At 37.3% G+C, this 19,637-nt stretch overlaps 1 protein-coding gene across 2 annotated transcripts in view; it reads right to left on the bottom strand.

Annotated features, from left to right (window-relative positions):
- LOC150086857 (GRAM domain-containing protein 4-like) overlaps positions 1 to 19,637 on the bottom strand; it is a 216,734-nt gene that overhangs the window by 7,395 nt on the left and 189,702 nt on the right. For both annotated transcript variants that reach the window (XM_090371631.1, XM_090371632.1), the window contains one exon: positions 13,806 to 13,874. In XM_090371631.1, coding sequence (XP_090227757.1) covers positions 13,806 to 13,874 — 69 coding nt within the window. The remainder of the gene's footprint in view (positions 1 to 13,805; positions 13,875 to 19,637) is intronic.

A 19,637-nucleotide genomic window follows, 5' to 3' on the forward strand; every position in this document is an offset into this window, starting at 1 on the left:
GATTTCGCCATGGTATTATTGTGGCAAAACAAAAAATGGGAATGCAGGTGGGTGCAGGGAAGGCTAAAAAACAATAGCATTAGTAGAGGCATATGATGCAAGAAAGCAAGCTTATTCAGCATCAGCCAAAAAAAAAAAAAAAAAAAAAAAAAAACACACCACTCCCATTTCACCCCTCCGTTCGTTCGAAATACCTGTCCAGTTGAGCTTTAAATTTGTTTAGGCTATCAACTTCAACAACAAGTGATGGAAGTCGGTTCCACCAACCAACCACCCGCTGGCCAAAGGCAAATTTCCGCACATCTATCCGACATCCTTCCTTCCTCAATTTGAATTTATGCCCTCTGAGGTGATTATTCTGAGCAAGATGAAGAATCCCACTGGCATTGAGCATGCTCAAACCATTCAAAGCCTTATACACCTCTATCAGATCACCTCGCCGGTGCCTAGTCTCCAGACTCTGTATTTTGCAAAACTTAAGCCTTTCTTCGTAAGAGCAACCCTTTGTTCCATTCACTAATCTTGTTGCCCTTCTCTGTACCCGTTCCAGCAGCTCTACATCCTTCTTGAAATGAGGCCTCCAGACCTGTATACAGTACTCAAGATGTGGCCTAACCATTGCCTTATACAAGGGAATAGTCACCTCCTTATCCCTGCTAGAAAAATTCCTGTATATCATTGACAAGACACCATGAGCTACTCTTGCAGCTCGTCTGCACTGCTCAGAGAACTTCATATCTGCCTGCACAATTACCCCCAGGTCCTTTTCATTCTCCACCACTGTCAGTGTAGTTCCGCAGAGTTGATATTTTGCTCTGGGGTTACTGTTTCCCATATGTAGTACTTTACATTTGTCAATGTTAAACTTCATTTGCCACCTCTCAGCCCATCTGTTCAACCTTTCCAGATCCTGTTGCAGCAGCATAGCGTCAGTAGTGTCCTTAACAACCCTGCAGTTGTTACCCTGTGGCTCTTTGAAAGAGCCACAGGGTAAATTTGTTAAAAAGAGGAAATGAAAACAGTGACAATTTATCTATTCTATATCAGCCAGTGCAGAGCAAGTCATTCAGTGGAGGATCTCCTTTTTTGCACAAAAATTACAACTTTTTTAAAAAAACAGTGGATTATTTATTTTCTGCTGTTGTGTCTTGTAGGACATGCAAATTTTGTTTGCATGTCCTACAATTTGCAGACATTACTGAGAGTAAAAGGCTACAAAAATATTCCGAATTTGCCAAACGCAGAGAAATGGTTCTGGAATACGGGAAGAAAATCTGAAAAGGAGGAATAGGATGATTTCAAAACACAAAGTTAGAAAAATGCTGCTTAGCATTTTCCTAAATTTGCATTCATTGAATTAATGTCCAAAAAAAATCAGTGCTATGTGAATATCAATATTAATGCAGATGACAAGTTTTGGAAACTTAGCCAGCTGAAATAAAAAAAAAAAAAAAAAAGTTGATTGGCATTTATCTCAAGACTTATTTCTACAACCACCGTAAGCACATAAGTTATGCAAAAGGTAACCAGAGGCATTCAAATCAATCATTATTTATGCTTGGCATATGGCATTCAATTGGCTGTCATAAAAATACTTTCAAACAAAAACAATTTACCAGATAACGAGGAAGAAGGGGTGACTGAAGAAACACCAAATGTAAGAGATTCAGATGATGAAGACAAGAATGAATACACCAAAGGATTTAGCTTGGTTGGTGGCAGCTAAGTGGGGTCTACTGATTTGGAAATTATACCACATGATACAGAAACAAAGAAAGGATGCCCCAGAACTGGTGGAGTGAAAATGAAAAGTTTATCAAGGGGTTATTTTTACTTTCAGGCAGTATTATTTGAGGAGAATCATGGCTCATACTATTCTTCCTTTCCATATATGATGGGAAAGAAGCAATAATTCTTAACTTGGAAGTGGATACTGAAGACATGAATGATCTTGCTGGTGTCTCATAGTGAAGACCTCACAACTAATGATTTGAATTGCAGATACAAATGCAAATTGAAGAAAGGAATGATAGCAATGATGAAATCTCCAATACCTCTTCAAAGGATTCTGAACCTCAAACGTTTAAGAGAAATCATGATGAAGGTGGAAGAGATAATAGGAGTCATAGAAGATTCCAATCACAATGTTGAAAGAAACTAATATTCTCAGAAGCCTTTGTGATGTCATATTTACTGTAAGATTTTGTATGATGAAAAGGAGGCAACTCCCACACCTTTGTTTTTAAAATTAAAATTTCAAACAGGATTAGTTTGAAAGTGTATTAGTTTGATGTAAGGTAATTGTACTTATATTTTATTAAAAAAAATCAGATTATTCATAAAATGCAAATCTTCAGGAAAGTACTATCAGTACTTGAGTTTATACAAGCATTTAACAATTGGTCAGCATACATTCAGTCAATGTACTGTTTTCCAAGAACACACTGCATCCATTAACTGAGATTTTCACGAACATGAGCACTCATCCATGAACACTCTGGAAATTTTTAAAATACAGTAAATTTTTTAAAGAAAAAAATTTTTTTTTTTACTATCAGGAAATATTAACAAAGCAATCTAGCTCTTGTATCAACAGTTGCATTTGTTTTTAATAATCCAATCAAAAACAGAGTGAATTTCTTTTCTTATAAGATGCTTTCAGGACTAAAGTGGCGGGGAAAAAAAAAACTGCATCACTTGTGAATATTGCAAATGTGTTTTGCGCTGCATTGTGGGTTGCAGATGTGTTCGAAATGCATTTGTTAGATGGGATACATATCTCTGTGAATGGAATCCAATAAGACTCCACCTGATATACCTAATTGCTGTTTATATCTTCCCAAAGGGTAAAATGCTTAATTAAAGGAAATATGAGAAATCATGCAAATGGCAATCATGATAACCACACACACATTTTATTGCATTTGCATGTACATACTGAAATGACAAGGTTAACATAACAGTATTATGTACTGTAAATCAGCAAAATAAGTCCTCAATATTTTGTTGTTCCTCCTCGGGCTGCAATTACAGCCTTTCAACGATCTGGCATAGAGTTAATCAACTTCAGGATGCACGGGTGCCCAATTTCGTTGTACCACACCCTTAACATTCTCCTGCAGCTGAATCTTACTTGTTGACTTCTTCTGAGCAATTTTAGACATTATGTATCAGTCATTTTCAATAAGGTTCAAAAGTGTGGACTGTTGCCAGGTCAGTCCAACACTGTAATGCAGCATTTCTGAGGTATGACTGCATCTTAAGGGAGAAAAATGAGGGAAAACATTGGTATGTTTTAAGCCTTGTGAGATAAGTAGACAAACTCATCATTAAATCTAAATAGCATAAAACTTACCAATTTTACTGTGTGGCAAGTTGCTGAGTACTGTTAAAAATGCAGTTTTGGACGTCCGTGTGATGATCTCTAATAACGGGTTTCAGGCACTCCTCCAAGATAGCAGTGCAGGTTTCTGCATTCACTGTTCTATTATTAAACTTTATTCACCCCATCACTTTGCTTGTTATGCATCCCCAGACCATCTGACCAGCGAAAACTTTACAGTTTTCATACCCCAGACCATCTGAGAAGCGAAAACTTTACAGTTTTCGCTGGTCAGATGGTCTGGGGTATGCCTCCGATTTTTGTCTTCTGACATATGATTAGCATTAGTAGAGGCACATGATGCAAGAAAGCAAGCTTATACAGCATCAGCCAAAAAAAAAAAAAAACCCCTTCCTATTTCACTGATCCATTCATTCCAAACGTTTGTATAGTTCTGCCTTGAATTTATTTAAGCTATCCACTTCCACAACAATAGATGGAAGTTTTTTGCAGCAATCAACTACCCGCTGGCTAAAGGCAAACTTCCGCACATCTATTCTACAACTGCCTTTCCTCAATTTGAATCTATGCCCCCTCAGGTTTGTAATCTGAGCAAGAAGAAAAATCCCATCAGCATTGAGCCTGCTCAATCCATTCAAGGACTTATACACCTCAATCAGATTGCCTTGCAGGTGCCTACCTCCAGAAGCTGCAATTTGCAGAACTTAAGCCTTTCTTCATAAGAGCCCTTCACCAGTCTTATTGCCCTTCTCTGTACTTGTTCTAGCAACACTACATCCAGTGGTTAGCTGTGAATATTTTAACAATGGGCTAGCAGTTTTTCCGACTTTCTAATGAGTAAATTTGATTGGTCACGGAAGTGACGTCATCTGCGGCTTCCACTAGAGGCGTGGATGATGTCACCATGCGTATAAGTGAATGTGTAAAACATTCCTAAGTCTATCTAAAAAAAATTAAAAACCTGGCCGTCATGCCTCGCCTTATGGTGATAACTGGATAAGACAGTGTCTGCAGTTCTAACTTTTTAGAATTTTTGAATAGTATGATGTTACAATCATGCTTCCTGAAGTTACTACTGCAGTAAGTATGATTGCAACAATACAAATATTTGTCAACAATTTCTTTTTTCATCTCATTTTCATTACATTCCATTGTTAGCTGTCCCTAACAGCTGCGTATGTCGCTTCAACTACAAGGTCGGTACATCAATCAGTGCTATTTTACAGAGATATTTAGATATGTTGCACTCACAAGTATACATTTCTTACTTTAGTTATCATAAATCCATTGTATTTTGTCTTCCAGAAATTATGAAAATCTGTGAATAATCAATAAAATGTTTACAATAAAAAAAGCTCTTTTATTTCGTAATCGATATATTGGCACATTTTGGCCTCAACTGCCCTTGTGCCCTTAAACACCAATACCAATCAATCAAGATATATACAAAACAAAATACCTAAAAGAAATGCGAAGGATGTTTCCCATAAACAATCTACCACACATGCTCGTCACATGCTTAACTTTTTCATTCATTTTTTTTAACAACTAGGGAAATATAATGGATACATTTTTTTCATGATAAAATTTTAATATTGCGAATAAAAAATGACATGAAATATTTCCCATATTACAAATGAACTAATGAGACACGTGGAAGAGAAGAAAAATGCATGGGATGCATATAAATTATAAGACGACTCAGAAGCCTATGGCAGATATAAAGCTAGTCTGTAATCAAGTCACACAAAGGAGGTTATGCAGGCGAAGGCAGATTACGAGAAATCTTTCGTAAAGGATGCTAAGAAAAAAAAACAAGGATTTATTTACTTATATAAATTCTAAAAGGAAGGGGATGAATCTGATTGGTCCACTTGACATCGATGGTTCGACTGTTGATGATCTTGCTCAGATAGCAAACAAACTGAATGAGTCTTTTGCATCTACATTCACGCGTGAGGAGTTATTAAGGTTGGAAAATGCCAGAAGGTTATCAAATTGTAGCAGGGTGCTTCATGATTTTGTAATAAGTGAGAGCAAAGTGGAGGAGAAATTGTTGAAGTTAAACATCAGAAAGGACCTGGGGTGGATGGGATCTATCCAGTTATATTAAAGGAGGCAGCAAAGGAAGTAAGCAAACCCTTAGCCATAATTATGAGAGCATCCTTGGACTCAGGGGATGTTCACATGGACTGGAAATGTGCAAATATATCCCCAATTCACGAAGGGGGATCGAAGGGTGACACAAGTAATTACAGACCATTTAGTTTAGCTTCTGTTCTGGGTAAAATAATGCAGTCATTGGTTAAAGATGCATTACAGAATCATCTAGACAAGACTGCAGCAATAATTCAACACAGCATGGGTTTGTTAAGGTAAAGTCTTGTCTGACAAATTTGATTGGGTATTATGATGTGGTTACAAAGGAACTGGATGCAAAAAATAATTTTGATATCATATACTTGGATTTCAGGAAAGCTTTTGACACTGTTGCACATGGAAGACTATTGTACAAATTGGAGCAGAATGGTATTAAGGGTAAGTTGCTACAATGGATAAAAGGATGGTTGAGTGGGAGAAGACAGAGGATGCTGCTCTTCGTGGACTAATGTTATTAGTGGAGTCCCATGGGGTTCGGTGCAGGGTCCACTGTTGTTTTGTATATTTACCAATGATATTGATGAAGGTATATCAGGCTTAGTGTCGAAGTTTGCAGGATGATACAAAGGTTGGCAGAGTTGTCAACAACAGTAATGGCAGTGTGTTACTGCAACAGGATCTAGAAAATTTGGGCAGATGGGCTGAGAAGTGGCAACTGAAGTTTAACATTGACAAATGCAAAGTACTGCATATGGGTAGAAGTAACCCCAGAGGAACGTACCAACTGTGTGGTACTACACTTAGGGTGGTAGAAAATGAAAAAGCCCTGGGAGTCATTATGCAGTAAGATATGAAGTTTTCTGAGCAATGCAGACAGGCTGCAAGAGCAGGCCATGGGGTTTTTGCCAATGATATATACAGGAATTTTGCTAGCAGGGAAAAGGAGGTGATTATCGCTTTGTAGAAAGCAATGGTCAGGCCACGCTTGAGTACTGTGTACAGGTCTGGAGGCCTCATTTTAGATAGGATGTAGATTTGCTTGAGCATATACAGGGAAGGGCAACAAGATTGGCGAGGGGAATGAAGGGATCCTCTTACCAAGAGCAGCTTTAATTCTGCAAATTTTAGCATCTGGAATCTAGACACCCGAGAGGTGATCTGATCGAGGTTATAAGTCCTTGAATGGGATGAGCACACTGAATTCTGGTGGGATTCTTCCACTTGCTCAGATTATGAACCTACAAATTGAATTCAAATTGAGGAAAGACAGTTGTAGAATTGATGTGCGAAATTTGCCTTTAGCCAGCAGGTGGTTAATTGCTGGAACAAACTTCCATCTGTTGTTGTGGAAGTTGATAGCTTAAATAAATTCAAGGAGGAACTGGACAAGCCTTTAGAGGGAATGGCTGTGTGAATTTTTTTTTTTTTTTTGGCTGATGCTACTACATAAGCTCATACACTTGCTTTCTTTCGTCACAAGGTTTTATAACTATTACTATATTCTTTCAGTTTCTAGATTATATTGTTCTATGTTTTGTTCCAATGATTCATGTAATAAGAGCCACCCTCCTTTACGAGCTCTTTAGCTCTTTCTATTTTCCGCATCCCACTATACATTAATATACGAGAAGTGATAATTTAATTCGTGGACTGGTGCAAAATCTTAATTGTCGTTGTGAATCTTCTGTGGATTTCTCTTTCTCAAAATACTCTCCCTTGAACGTTACACTTTCACCACCGTCATACCCACACATTAAATGTTTCTTGCAAACTATTTTTCTAAAGACTGCAAAGTGCTTCCACTTTGGCTCAGTGAGCATTGCTGTGTCGGACGTGAAATGCTTGCCTTTCAGAGCTTTATTCAGATGTGGAAACAGAAAGAAATCACAAGGTGCTCAGTCTGTTGAATAAGGGGAATGTGGCAGAATCTCAGCACCTATGGCAGTGATCACTGCCTGCATAATATTAGCTGTATGGACCCTACCATTGTCTTGATGGAGAAACCACTTCACACCAGAAAGTTCGCTCACACTGGAATATGGCAGTCCTACCAAGACATCATTACCATACGCTTCATTAATCTTTTTAACTGTTTCTGATGCATTTAAGCCCCATCTGACACACTGCTGTTCAATCTGTATGTCTGACATGATAAAACTTTCTTCAGTGACATGCGGCTAAAAAAAAAAAAAATCTTCACGCAACGTCAACTTGACAAGTACCAGAATGTGCACACGGTCTGTGTAGTAGCTATCAGGGAGAGCACCTCTAGCAACAGTTATGGAAAGTTCGTACGATAAAAAATCTTGCACCAGTCCATGAACTAAATGATCGCCCCTCATATTTTTAACATTTATTTTCCTTTCTTTTTAGTTTCTGTTAGTGCATAAATCATAATTTTTCTATTTTCTAATTCTCCTATTATTTCTTCTTCTTTCCCATTAAGAGACCTTATATTCCATTTTCTCTGCAATAAGTCTGGAGTTTTGCTTCTCGCAAAGTTGATAACTTCTACAAGTGATTCACCAAATATAGCAAGCATAATAACAGCAGCTCCCAACAGAGAAAATTTAAGAAATCAAAAATAATTCTAATCTAAGCTCTCCAGACTCAAGCAAATGGACAGACTGCTTCTGATTGCACCCCTTAATCCCATAAACCTTCACAACATTGATTGCCAGAGATTCTCAACTCTCAAACCTACAGGAGTAAGATTTCCAATCAGATGTAAAGAAATACAAACAGCAGCCTGCTTCCAACCAAGTAATCAGCAACCTAATGCACTGTACTGCAACTATCTTATTTTGTTAACACATGAATATAGTGTCTAAATGATTATTTACTATTTTATTTCCTCTGTACTAAATTACCCATCCCTAGCCATGTGCTGTGAAGGGCTTGCTGTAATATACGATAAAAGAATATTTATTATTTTTTCTTATACAGTTTCCCTAATCCATTCATAGTTGATTCCTTATTGTCATTCCAGTTTCTATACTTTAATTTTCAATGAGAATTTTAATTTTAAATCTAAACGGTGAGTTTCTAGCCCTTCCCTTTGATGGTGGACTATACTTTGTCTCACCCCTATCCTTTGACCTGTTTGGCTAGGATGGCCCTAGAAGCTTAAGCTCCTGCCAGCATAGCTCTTGGGGTCACTGGGGTACTCAAACCTCCTCACCATGATAAGGTGATAGTCCATGAGGAGGATCCCTAATGCCACTGTTAAAATTAAACATTAAGCAATCAATGTAAATATTTATAGCTGATATGGAAAACTGCCCTTGAAATGAGGCCTCCAGGTCTGGAGGCCTCATTTCAAGAAGGATGTAGAGCTGCTGGAACAGGTACAGAGAAGGGCAACAAGATTAGTGAATGGAACAAAGAGTTGCTCTTACGAAGAAAGGCTTAAGTTTTGCAAATTACAGAATCTGGAGACTAGGCACCGGCGAGGTGATCTGATAGAGGTGTATAAGGCTTTGAATGGTTTGAGCATGCTCAATGCCAATGGGATTCTTCATCTTGCTCAGAATAATCAGCTCAGAGGGCATAAATTAAAATTGAGGAAGGATGGATGTCGGATAGATGTGCGGAAATTTGCCTTTGGCCAGCGGGTGGTTGGTTGGTGGAACCGACTTCCATCACTTGTTGTTGAAGTTGATAGCCTAAACAAATTTAAGGCTCAACTGGACAGGTATTTCGAGGGAACGGAGGGGTGAAATGGGAGTGGTGTGTGTGTTTTTTTTTTTTTTTTTTGGCTGATGCTGAATAAGCTTGCTTTCTTGCATCATATGCCTCTACTAATGCTAATGCTAGATTCTAAATTTTATTGCAAAAAGTATATAAAAATATTGCCAGGTGGTAACAAAGTGATAAAATGATAATAAAACTGTATGCAAGAAACAGAATATATAAAGTCATGAATATATGCATATTAACACACTCGCTGCCTTTTATATTTGTGATCGGGGTGCTTCTCTTGGGGCAATGGAACACGTAGGTTGTGCTTTTTAGTAAATGGATTTCATCTGTAAAGAATCATCACTCTAAGTAATGCTGGCATCTGTTGTTCATGGCATTCTAACATCAACAGATGCATCTTAATGAGAATCAGAATCTGCATCACTTGATAGAATTCTATTTCAGTATCAGTTGACATATTATAAAGGGGTGATTCAATGTTGTCATCATCTTCAACATACTGTCCATCTCCTGATGGACAGTCCTGATGTCCCAGACTGTGGATCCATTATAACAACCCTTTAGGGTAAAATTTTATAGAAAAATACTTTACACACAAAATTTTATCAGTACACACATTAAGGATGATGTTTGTTTTTCACAAACTAAAGAATTAAAATTCTGCAAACATAATCTTCAAAATATTTTACCTTTCTTTCTTGTGGAAAATACTAAACTAGATAAAATAACTTCAACAAAAGCAAGGAACTGTGAACCAAGTATGTATACTTGCCCAGACACGATAGGAGGGAGTATATGATGAAAGCCTTGTCGATCAATTCGGCCGTGGAAAGATTGTGCAAGGCTCAAGGGGTAGAATTTTTTTCAGCCTGGACTGTACTTGTTAACAGGAGAGATTGCTTCTACAGGGATGGGATACACTTAAATAGAAAGGATGCAAGAATATTTGCTTATGCTATTGAGGCAGTGTTAGGTGGGTCGGAAAACTGCTAGCTTGGGGGAAGACAAAAAGACCAATAGATTGACAGTAGCCACTGGCAGAGGTGAAAGAGATTCTTGTACTGCTTCTATTAGAATGAGCAGAAGCCTGAAAAACAAGATGCATGATATTTCAGAGACTGCTGGGAGCCATTGTGGTACAAGTAAACACATGGGTTGTGTTAGGGTAGCTAAGAATAGAAACAGGTGCAGGTATACTTGCGTGTACACCAATGCTAGGAGTTTAGTAAATAAATTTGATGAATTTGAGGTATTGCTCAAAACATCAAAGGCAGATATTGTTGGGATATCAGAGACATGGTGTCACACAGATATAAGGGATGCAGAACTGGAATTTGGGGAGTACAACGTCTACAGAAAGGATAGACAGGATAGGAAGGGGGGGAGGGGTTATGCTAATAGTTAAGAAACACATAAAAACCAAGGAAGTGAAGCCAGTCGACATCGCTGGACAGTGCAGTGTTGAGTCAGTTTGGTGTGACATAAGCATTGGGAGATCAAAATTGAGAGTAGGATGTGCTATAGGCCTAATGACTCTGATGAGTATAATAAGAAACTGTACAGGGAAATAGAGTGGGCCAGTAAATCAGAGAGTCTTATAATGGGAGATTTTAATTTCCCAGATATTGACTGGAATTTGGGGGCTGGTCACTCACACACTAGCAGGGCTTTTGTGGATTTATTGGATGATTGTATTCTACATCAGCATGTTCGGGAGGCAACTAGAGGGAGTAATACTCTTGATTTGATTATCAGCAGTGATTCTTCATGCATTAAGAATCTGCAGATAAATGAACCACTAGGTGGCAGTGATCACAGTGTGCTGAAGTGGGATTTACTCAAACAGGTAACTACCATTAGGGGTAAAGGGAAGGGTTATTGCTTCCGTAAAGGCGACTACGATGGACTGAGACAGTATTTAAATTCTATACAGTGGGACCAACTGATGATGTTACCAACAGCAAATTCAAAATGGGAAGCATTCAAAGAACTTATCTTGGAAGCTACTAGGCTTTACATACCAACTAAGAAATATTGTTCAAGGTTTAGGCCAAAATGGATGTCAGATGAACTAATGAGGCATATGGCAGAGAAGAAAAATGCATGGGATACTTACAAATTAACACATGACACAGAAGCCTATGATAGATACAAGTTGATATTCAACCAAGTTACAAAGGAGGTTAGGCAGGCGAAGGCAGATTACGAGAAATCCTTGGCAAGGGATGCAAAGAAAAACAGCAAAGAGTTCTTTACTTATGTAAACTCTAGAAGAAAGGGGATGAATCAGATTGGTCCACTTGATATTGATGGGTCAACTGTTGATGATCCTGCTCAGGTAGCTAACAAACTAAATGAATATTTTGCATCGACATTCACACATGAGGAGTTATTCAGCGAGGGGAATGCCAGAGGTGTATTCAACTCTAGCAGTAAGCTACAGAATCTTGAAATAACTGGGAGTAAAGTGGAGGAGAAACTGCTGAAGATAAACACAAGAAAGGCACCTGGGGTGGATGGGATCTATCCAGTTATATTAAAGGAGGCAGCAAAGGAAATAAGCAAACCCTTAGCCATAATTATGAGAGCTTCCTTGGACTCAGGGGAGGTACCCATAGACTGGAAATGTGCAAATGTGACCCCAATTCACAAAGGAGGATCAAAGGCTGACACAAGTAATTATAGACCTGTGAGCTTAACTTCTGTTCCAGGAAAATTAATGGAGGCACTGGTTAAAGAAGCACTGCAGGATCATTTAGACAAGACTTCAGTTATAGCTCGGACACAGCATGGCTTTGTTAAGGGGAAGTCTTGCCTGACCAATTTGATTGGATACTATGATGCAGTCACAAAAGAACTGGATGCAGGGAATAGCTTTGATATTATATACTTCGATCTTAGAAAGGCTTTTGATACTGTTGCACATGGAAGACTGCTACACAAATTGGAGCAGTGTGGCATTGGAGGCAAATTGCTGCTATGGATAAAGGGGTGGTTGAGGGGGAGGAGACAGAGAGTGGTAATCAATGGACACTGCTCATCGTGGACTAATGTTATTAGTGGAGTCCCTCGGGGCTCAGTGTTGGATCCATTATTGTTTTCTGTATTTATAAATGATATTGATGATGGTATATCAAGCTTAATGTCCAAGTTTGCAGATGATACAAAGGTTGGCAGGGTTGTCAAGGACACTACTGACACTATGCTGCTGCAACAGGATCTGGAAAGGTTGAGCAGATGGGCTGAGAGGTGGCAAATGAAGTTTAACATTGACAAATGTAAAGTACTACACATGGGAAACAGCAACCCCAGAGCAATGTATCAACTCTGTGGTACTACACTGACAGTGGTAGAGAATGAAAGGGACTTGGGGGTAATTGTGCAGGCAGATATGAAGTTCTCTGAGCAGTGCAGACGGGCTGCAAGAGTAGCTCATGGAGTATTGTCAATGATATACAGGAATTTTTCCAGCAGGGATAAGGAGGTGATTATTCCCTTGTATAAGGCAATGGTCAGGCCACACCTAGAGTACTGTATACAGGTCTGGAGGCCTCATTTCAAGAAGGATGTAGAGCTGCTGGAACGAGTACAGAGAAGGGCAACAAGATTAGTGAATGGAACAAAGGGGTGCTCTTACGAAGAAAGGCTTAAGTTTTGCAAAAATACAGTGTCTGGAGACTAGGCACCAGCGAGGTGATCTGATAGAGGTGTATAAAGCCTTGAATGGTTTGAGCATGCTCAATGCTGATGGGATTCTTCCTCTAGCTCAGAATAATCACCTGAGAGGGCATAAATTGAAATTGAGGAAAGACAGATGTAGGATAGACGTGCGGAAATTTGCTTTAGCCAGCGGGTGGTTGGTTGGTGGAACAGACTTCCATCCCTTGTCGTGGAGGTTGATAGCCTAAATAAGTTTAAGGCTCAGCTGGACAGGTATTTTGAACGAACAGAGGGGTGAAGTGGAAGTGGGTTTTTTTTTTTTTTTTTTGGCTGATGCTGCATAAGCTTGCTTTCTTGCATCAAATGCCTCTACTAATGCTAATGCTATACAGCTTTTATAGTGCTCTTTGGACAGTGCAACTGATGCTACATGTTGCAAATAAATAATTTGCAACATGTAAGCAAAACTCCAGTCATAATCAATAGCTCAGGGTTCAATTCATGTGCTGTTCCTTTTACAGCACTCATTTATTAACTGCAACTGAATGGATGCACATCTGCACTGAGGCACAAAAATTGTAGTTCATTTGGACAAAAGTTTGCGTTCAAGCAGCGAACATGTTAAATAAGCCAAATTAGAATGATCAAACTGAAAAGTATCAAACTAATTACAAACTAATTATTGTCTTTACATATTGATAAGCACTGGGACCAAGCAATGCATAAATATTATAATTAGTAATCAGTAAAACTACCATCTGCTTCTGTGTGTCTCGTACCAGCTACACAGGCATAAATATGACAGCTTAGGATAACTGCTTATACTGATATAACACTAACAGACGCAGTTATTCTGAACTTTCATATTTAGGCCTATGTAATGCTATATGAGGCACACACAGAAACAGAGCAGTTCTACTAATTACTTAAGCCATGATAGGCATTGGTCTCAGCTGAAGTGTTTATCAACATGTAAAGACAGTAATTATATTTATTTCACCTTTTCAGCTTTATCCATGATTACTTCAAGGGACATTCCTCCACCTGGAATCCATGGATATGGTTTTGCCTATAATGCATAAAAACTGATATATATATATATATATATATATATATATACACAAAATAGGAAAGTTAAATTTTTAGTATCTGCACATATAGATGCACAATGTATACTTAAATTTGATATAATTCTGAACAGTGCACATCATTATTTATGATATCAATATTTAAAAAAAAAAAAAAAAATTATTTTTTTGTTTTTAAAAAGTAAATAAAATATGACATATGATCATAGAGTACAACGTAACTCCTTTTTGCCTTTAACCAGCAGGTGATTAATAGTTGGAACTAACTCCCATCTGTTGTAGCAGAGGTCAACCAATTTAAATAAGCTCAAGGCGGAACTAGACAAACATCTGGAGTGAATGGGTGGGTGAAATGAGAAGTTTTTTTTTTTTTTTGGCTGATGCTATGTACGCTCGCTTTCTTGCATCACATGCCAATGCTAACACAGAAGCCAAAATCAAGAAATTCAGGCTGCATTACTGCACGAGATGCACAAGCACAAGGAACGTTCTGCTCTCTCTCAAAAGATCAATGACAAGAACTCAGCACTAAGTTCATGGCATGGATTTTTGTTCAATGACAATACAACTAAAACAAAATCAATTATAATTAGAATAAAAATACCACTACAGGTATAGCTGTTTCCCAGGGTGAAAAAATTCAGATAGCTTTTGCAAATCCTAAAACAATATGCTGCCAAATGCAGTAACCCTATAATATGCACAACAACAACAACAACAAAAAAAAGAAGAAAATAATAATAAATAAATAAAAAAACATATCTATTGAACACAACAAAAATAAACCTTTCAATAAGCATATTTATTACATAATTTACTTAAATAATAAATAAATTATAAATGTAAATAAAGTGAATTATATTGTAATATTTATTTACCACATCAGTAATAAATAAATAGCAGCATGACCTTTTGTATTAATGCAAGCCACCTTTATATAATTTAATACAGATTTCCCTGGCCCTACTAAATATTAATAATATTTCTCATAGCAAATCTACCTTTCTTTATTATATTTCTCCTAACAAATCTGCAGTAGCGATCAGGGAGAGCACCTCTAGCAACAGTTATGGAAAGTTCGATAAAAAATCTTGCACCAGTCCATGAATTAAATGATCACCCCTTGTATTTTTCACATTTATTTTCCTTTCTTTTTAGTTTCTCTTAGTGCATAAATCTTAATTTTTCTGTTTTCTAATTCTCCTATTATTTCTTCTTCTTTCCCATCAAGAGACCTTATATTCCATCTTCTCTGCAATAAGTCTGGAGTTTTGCTTCTCGCAAAGTTGATAACTTCTACAAGTGATTCACCAAATATAGCAAGCATAATAACAGCAGCTCCCAACAGAGAAAATTCAAGAAATCAAAAATAATTCAAATCTAAGCTCTGTCCTAGTTTGGCACACTATTCTTTCCATCCATAATCAACTTATCCTCCTCTCCCACCACAGAAGACTGATATATTCACTTATAAAAAAGCTAGACTGATCCATGTGTAAAATGAAACACAGTTATTAACATGAGTATTCTAGAGTTCTGGTGTGTAATTAATGTTTTCATTGGGTCAATGGGCCATTTTCTGCATTTTTTCTTATACTAAAAAAGCATAAGGGGGAGAAAAACCACCGCCTTAGGGCTATACTAAATGGGCACTTAAAGCACAGCACTGGAAACACTTTTGAATGCCCACTTTTGCAGAAAGCAGAGGGAAAAGGCATGCACACTAGACTGCCGCTTTAAACACTGTGCTGGACAATGTTAGCTAGTGTTCAAAGCCTGCTGACACCATCGGAGGCGTTGAAAGTGCCAGCAACTGGGCATTTGTATTGCCTAAAGAGCAATTCTCCCCCATGCATGGGGTGGTTGGCCTTCATTGTTCATTAGTTTGTTTGTTGTTATTTGGAGTAGATGATGTTTGACACCGAGAAATTTAAGAGGTGGTATAGTATCTGTGAGGTGGAAAGGAGGCCTGCCTTGTACAACACAGTATTAAAAATATTATGCCAACAACTAAATAAAGGTGAAGTGTTGGCATAATCTTTTTAATACTGTTCTCAAATAATCAGAAGAATCTAACAATAAGTTCATACTAACTTATTGTTAGATTCTTCTGATTATTTGTGTACGGAATCACGAATGTATATAATTTAAGTTAGTATGAACCAGAGCTATAATGCTCAATACATTCTATGTTGATTTAAACATTTGTAAGAAAATAAGAGAAGTTTACCTCAATATGATACGTAGAACACTTCCGTATGATACTCTCCAGAAATTAAAACAAAAACAATTAAAAAATTGAAATCTTACATTACAGTACGAAATAATTAACAATAATTAAAAATCAAATGAACACAATTAAAAATCAAATGAACACAATTAAAAATCAATTTAATGCAATTAAAAATTAAGTAAAAAATTAATTTAATGAAAAAAATAGCAAAATGATTTTCCTTCCTGAAGCTGGCAATGCTTTTCAACCGTATGTCGTGACCACAGGAATGAAAATTACCAAATAGGGGTGAGCATGGAACTTAAATAAGGATCATTTGTCTTTGTGCATGTGCATAAAGGACCATGAGTCGAGATTATATATGGCTGGCAAACATTAACAGAATTCTCGTGTAATTTAATTTCCACGGTTTCTGCAATTAATACACTCGTATAATTACATTGGACACTAAGTTATTTTGGCCTCATTAAATAAAAAAAGTACAATCAGCCCTCATATAGCATGATAGTTGTGTTCCTAGAAACCCTTATGCAATGCAAAATCATGCAATATAAATAACAGGCTTTATGGGAAAAATAGGGTTAGGTGCCGACGACCCAAGATTGAACACATATTTGTAACCAAAACATTACCAAACACAATAAATAATTGTAATAAAATTCATAAGTATTATGAATATTGTATTAAGTACTATATATGAGTATTAAGTACTATAACGTATACCGATGATGATGATGATAATTAATAAAATATTGCTAATGCTTTTGCTTCTATCATAAGCAAACTTGTTCTTTGTTTGATTTTCTATCCAAGCAGATGACAGCGGTTCCATCTCTTCCAATTCTTTATGTCTTGATCTAATGGATTTTATTACACTTTGAGTTGTTCCTGCTATGAAAGTTGTTTTTATTTTCTCTGCATTCTTTCTAATTCTCAGCGTTGCCTCATTTAGGCCTGTAGTACATGCAATATCACATGGTCTTTCATTTCATTCAAAGTGTTTCACAATTTCATATTTTTTCTCTATCGACAGAGGTGGACTGGCCATAAGCCTTACCAGAGAAACCCCGGTAGGCCGGATGCCAGTGTGATTTCGGCCATAAACGCTAGTATGAGGCCGCTACAAATTTTCCCGGGTAAGAATTTTTGACCCAGTCCGCCTCTGTCTATTGATATTGCTTTCCTTTTTCTCTCTGTATCTGCAGTGTCTTCACCAGGACGCTTCCTTTTCACACCTTTTAAGTATTTTACTCATTTTTAGGAAATAAAGCACAATTGCAAAATGAGGAGGCATGCTCGATACACATAAACAAAGCTGCGCGTGTGTGTAGCAACTGAATAAACAACACCGTAAAGGCAGAGACACACTATTGACACCTCACTAGCTCACATTTCTGGGGGTTACTACCATGAAACAATTTCCAGTTGCGTTCCTGCTAGTGGAATCTGTTATAAACGGGTAGTAAACTCGTTTTTTTTTTTTTAAGTTAGTTGTTGGCGCATAGGCCTCTGTGGCCATAATGCACCCCCAAGGTTTTGGCAGTACTTTGATCCAAGCCCGAGGCGGGATTCAAACCCGCGACCTTTGGGTTGCTAGGCTGGCACTTTACCCACCCGGCTAGTAAACTCGTTGCATTTGATCTAATTGCATTTGTGATAATACCAATAGCTGGAATCGTGTGGGTTTTTATGTTATTATGGTGAAATGTGTTTCCCCTTCACTGATATAAAAATCATATATTCAGAATCTTCTCTTCATTCCTATCGTGTTGTGTTTAGTTGGGGGTGATTCCGTGTTCGACTGCCTTTCTTGTAAACACATGTGAATCGTACATAAGTGAATTTGGTTCGTGTTATACACGATATCATTCTCCTATTTATAAATCATGTTGATCGAATTCGTGTAGTGTAAACAAGTGTTATATGAGGACTGACTGTATGTTTTTCATTAACAGCATGAAAGGCTAATTCTGACGCTGCTTAATGAGAAGCACAAACTGAGGCCGCATATTGATTAACACAGAAATTCGGAGGAAACCGTGTAGAACCTTGATAAGATGAGTTGCAATCACTGCAAGAAATGTTGTATGCTAGGTCATTTATTTGTGTTGCGAACGAGGAAAGGGCTGAGCGATTGTTTAGTATAGTGTGTAATTTCCACATTGGCCTGGCTACAATTTTAAATTCGGTATCTTTAAAGAATTTGTTAAGTTGTTTGTGCCACTGCTCAATGTATGGGATAGAAATAAAATATTTTTTGATATTACTATTGTTGGTTGGTGTATTTTTTTGTATTCTATCCTTAGCTTGTACCCTAATTTGTATTCTATTTTTGTATTCTATTCTTAGTTTGTATGTAATTATACGAGACTTAATTGCAGAAACTGTCAAAATTAAATTACATAAGAATTCTGTTAATGTTCGTCAACCATATCTAATCTCCGACTTGTGGTCCTTCATGCACATGCGTGAAGACAAATAATCCCTATTTAAGTTCCATGCTCACACCCCTATTCGGTAATTTTCATTCCTGTGATCACAACATATGGTCGAAAAGCATTGTCAACTTCCGGAAGGAAAATCATTTTGCAATTTTTTTCCGTTAAATCATTTTTTTATTAATTTTTAATTGCATTAAATTGATTTTTAATCCTGTTCATTTGATTTTTAATTATTGTTAATTATTTATTACTGTAATGTAAGATTTTTAATTGTTTTTGTTTTAATTTCTGGAGAATATCATACGGAAGTGTTCTACAAATCATACTGAGGTAAACTTCTTTTATTCTTTTACAAATATTGATATCAATGTAGAATGTATTGAGCATTATAGCTCTGGTTCATACTATCAAATTCATTTTTAATCTCTTATTGACTATTTCGTTCACTTCCTTTCTCTCCAGGTATAACCTATCAATACACACAATTATGGGGGATTTTTTGAATACCTTGGTGTAAAATTACATTATATTAACACTAAGACACTCTGTCCAAAGTTACCATATTTCTTTTCTAAAGTATTGCCTGATGGAGGAGAGGATCCGGTGTGGACAGCGAACCGTCATTGTTTTCATTGACTTTAAGTCTGCTTTCGACTGTGTCCACCGGCCTGCCTTATGGAAACTACTAGAGGTTGAACATGTACAAAGGGTACTAGGAAAGTTTTGCAATATGACGCAACAATGAATCACAGGAAGCTGCTTGTTGCTGCATGTTGAGACATGTTCATACGTGCATAGTAGCCGCCGCACCAAGTCGATGGGCTCAGTTATTCATTAGTAGTGAGAGTGTAAAGTGCTTGCGATGGCATCGTGGTCACGAAATGAGATAAGGACAGTTTTGCGGTATAATTTCGTGCGTGGTTTAACCATAGACCAGTGCTCAGAAGAAATGACTCTTGCACTAGATGATGATTGTCCACATCGTACAACGATATTCAGGTGGTATAGAGAATTCCAAAGGGGAAATTTCACTCTGGAGGATTCTGAGAGGCCGGGAAGGCCACGAACGT

Source organism: Mastigoproctus giganteus, chromosome 4 (assembly GCF_048544385.1).
Source record: "Mastigoproctus giganteus isolate SK-2022 chromosome 4, ASM4854438v1, whole genome shotgun sequence".
Classification (NCBI taxonomy): Eukaryota; Metazoa; Arthropoda; class Arachnida; order Uropygi; family Thelyphonidae; genus Mastigoproctus; species Mastigoproctus giganteus.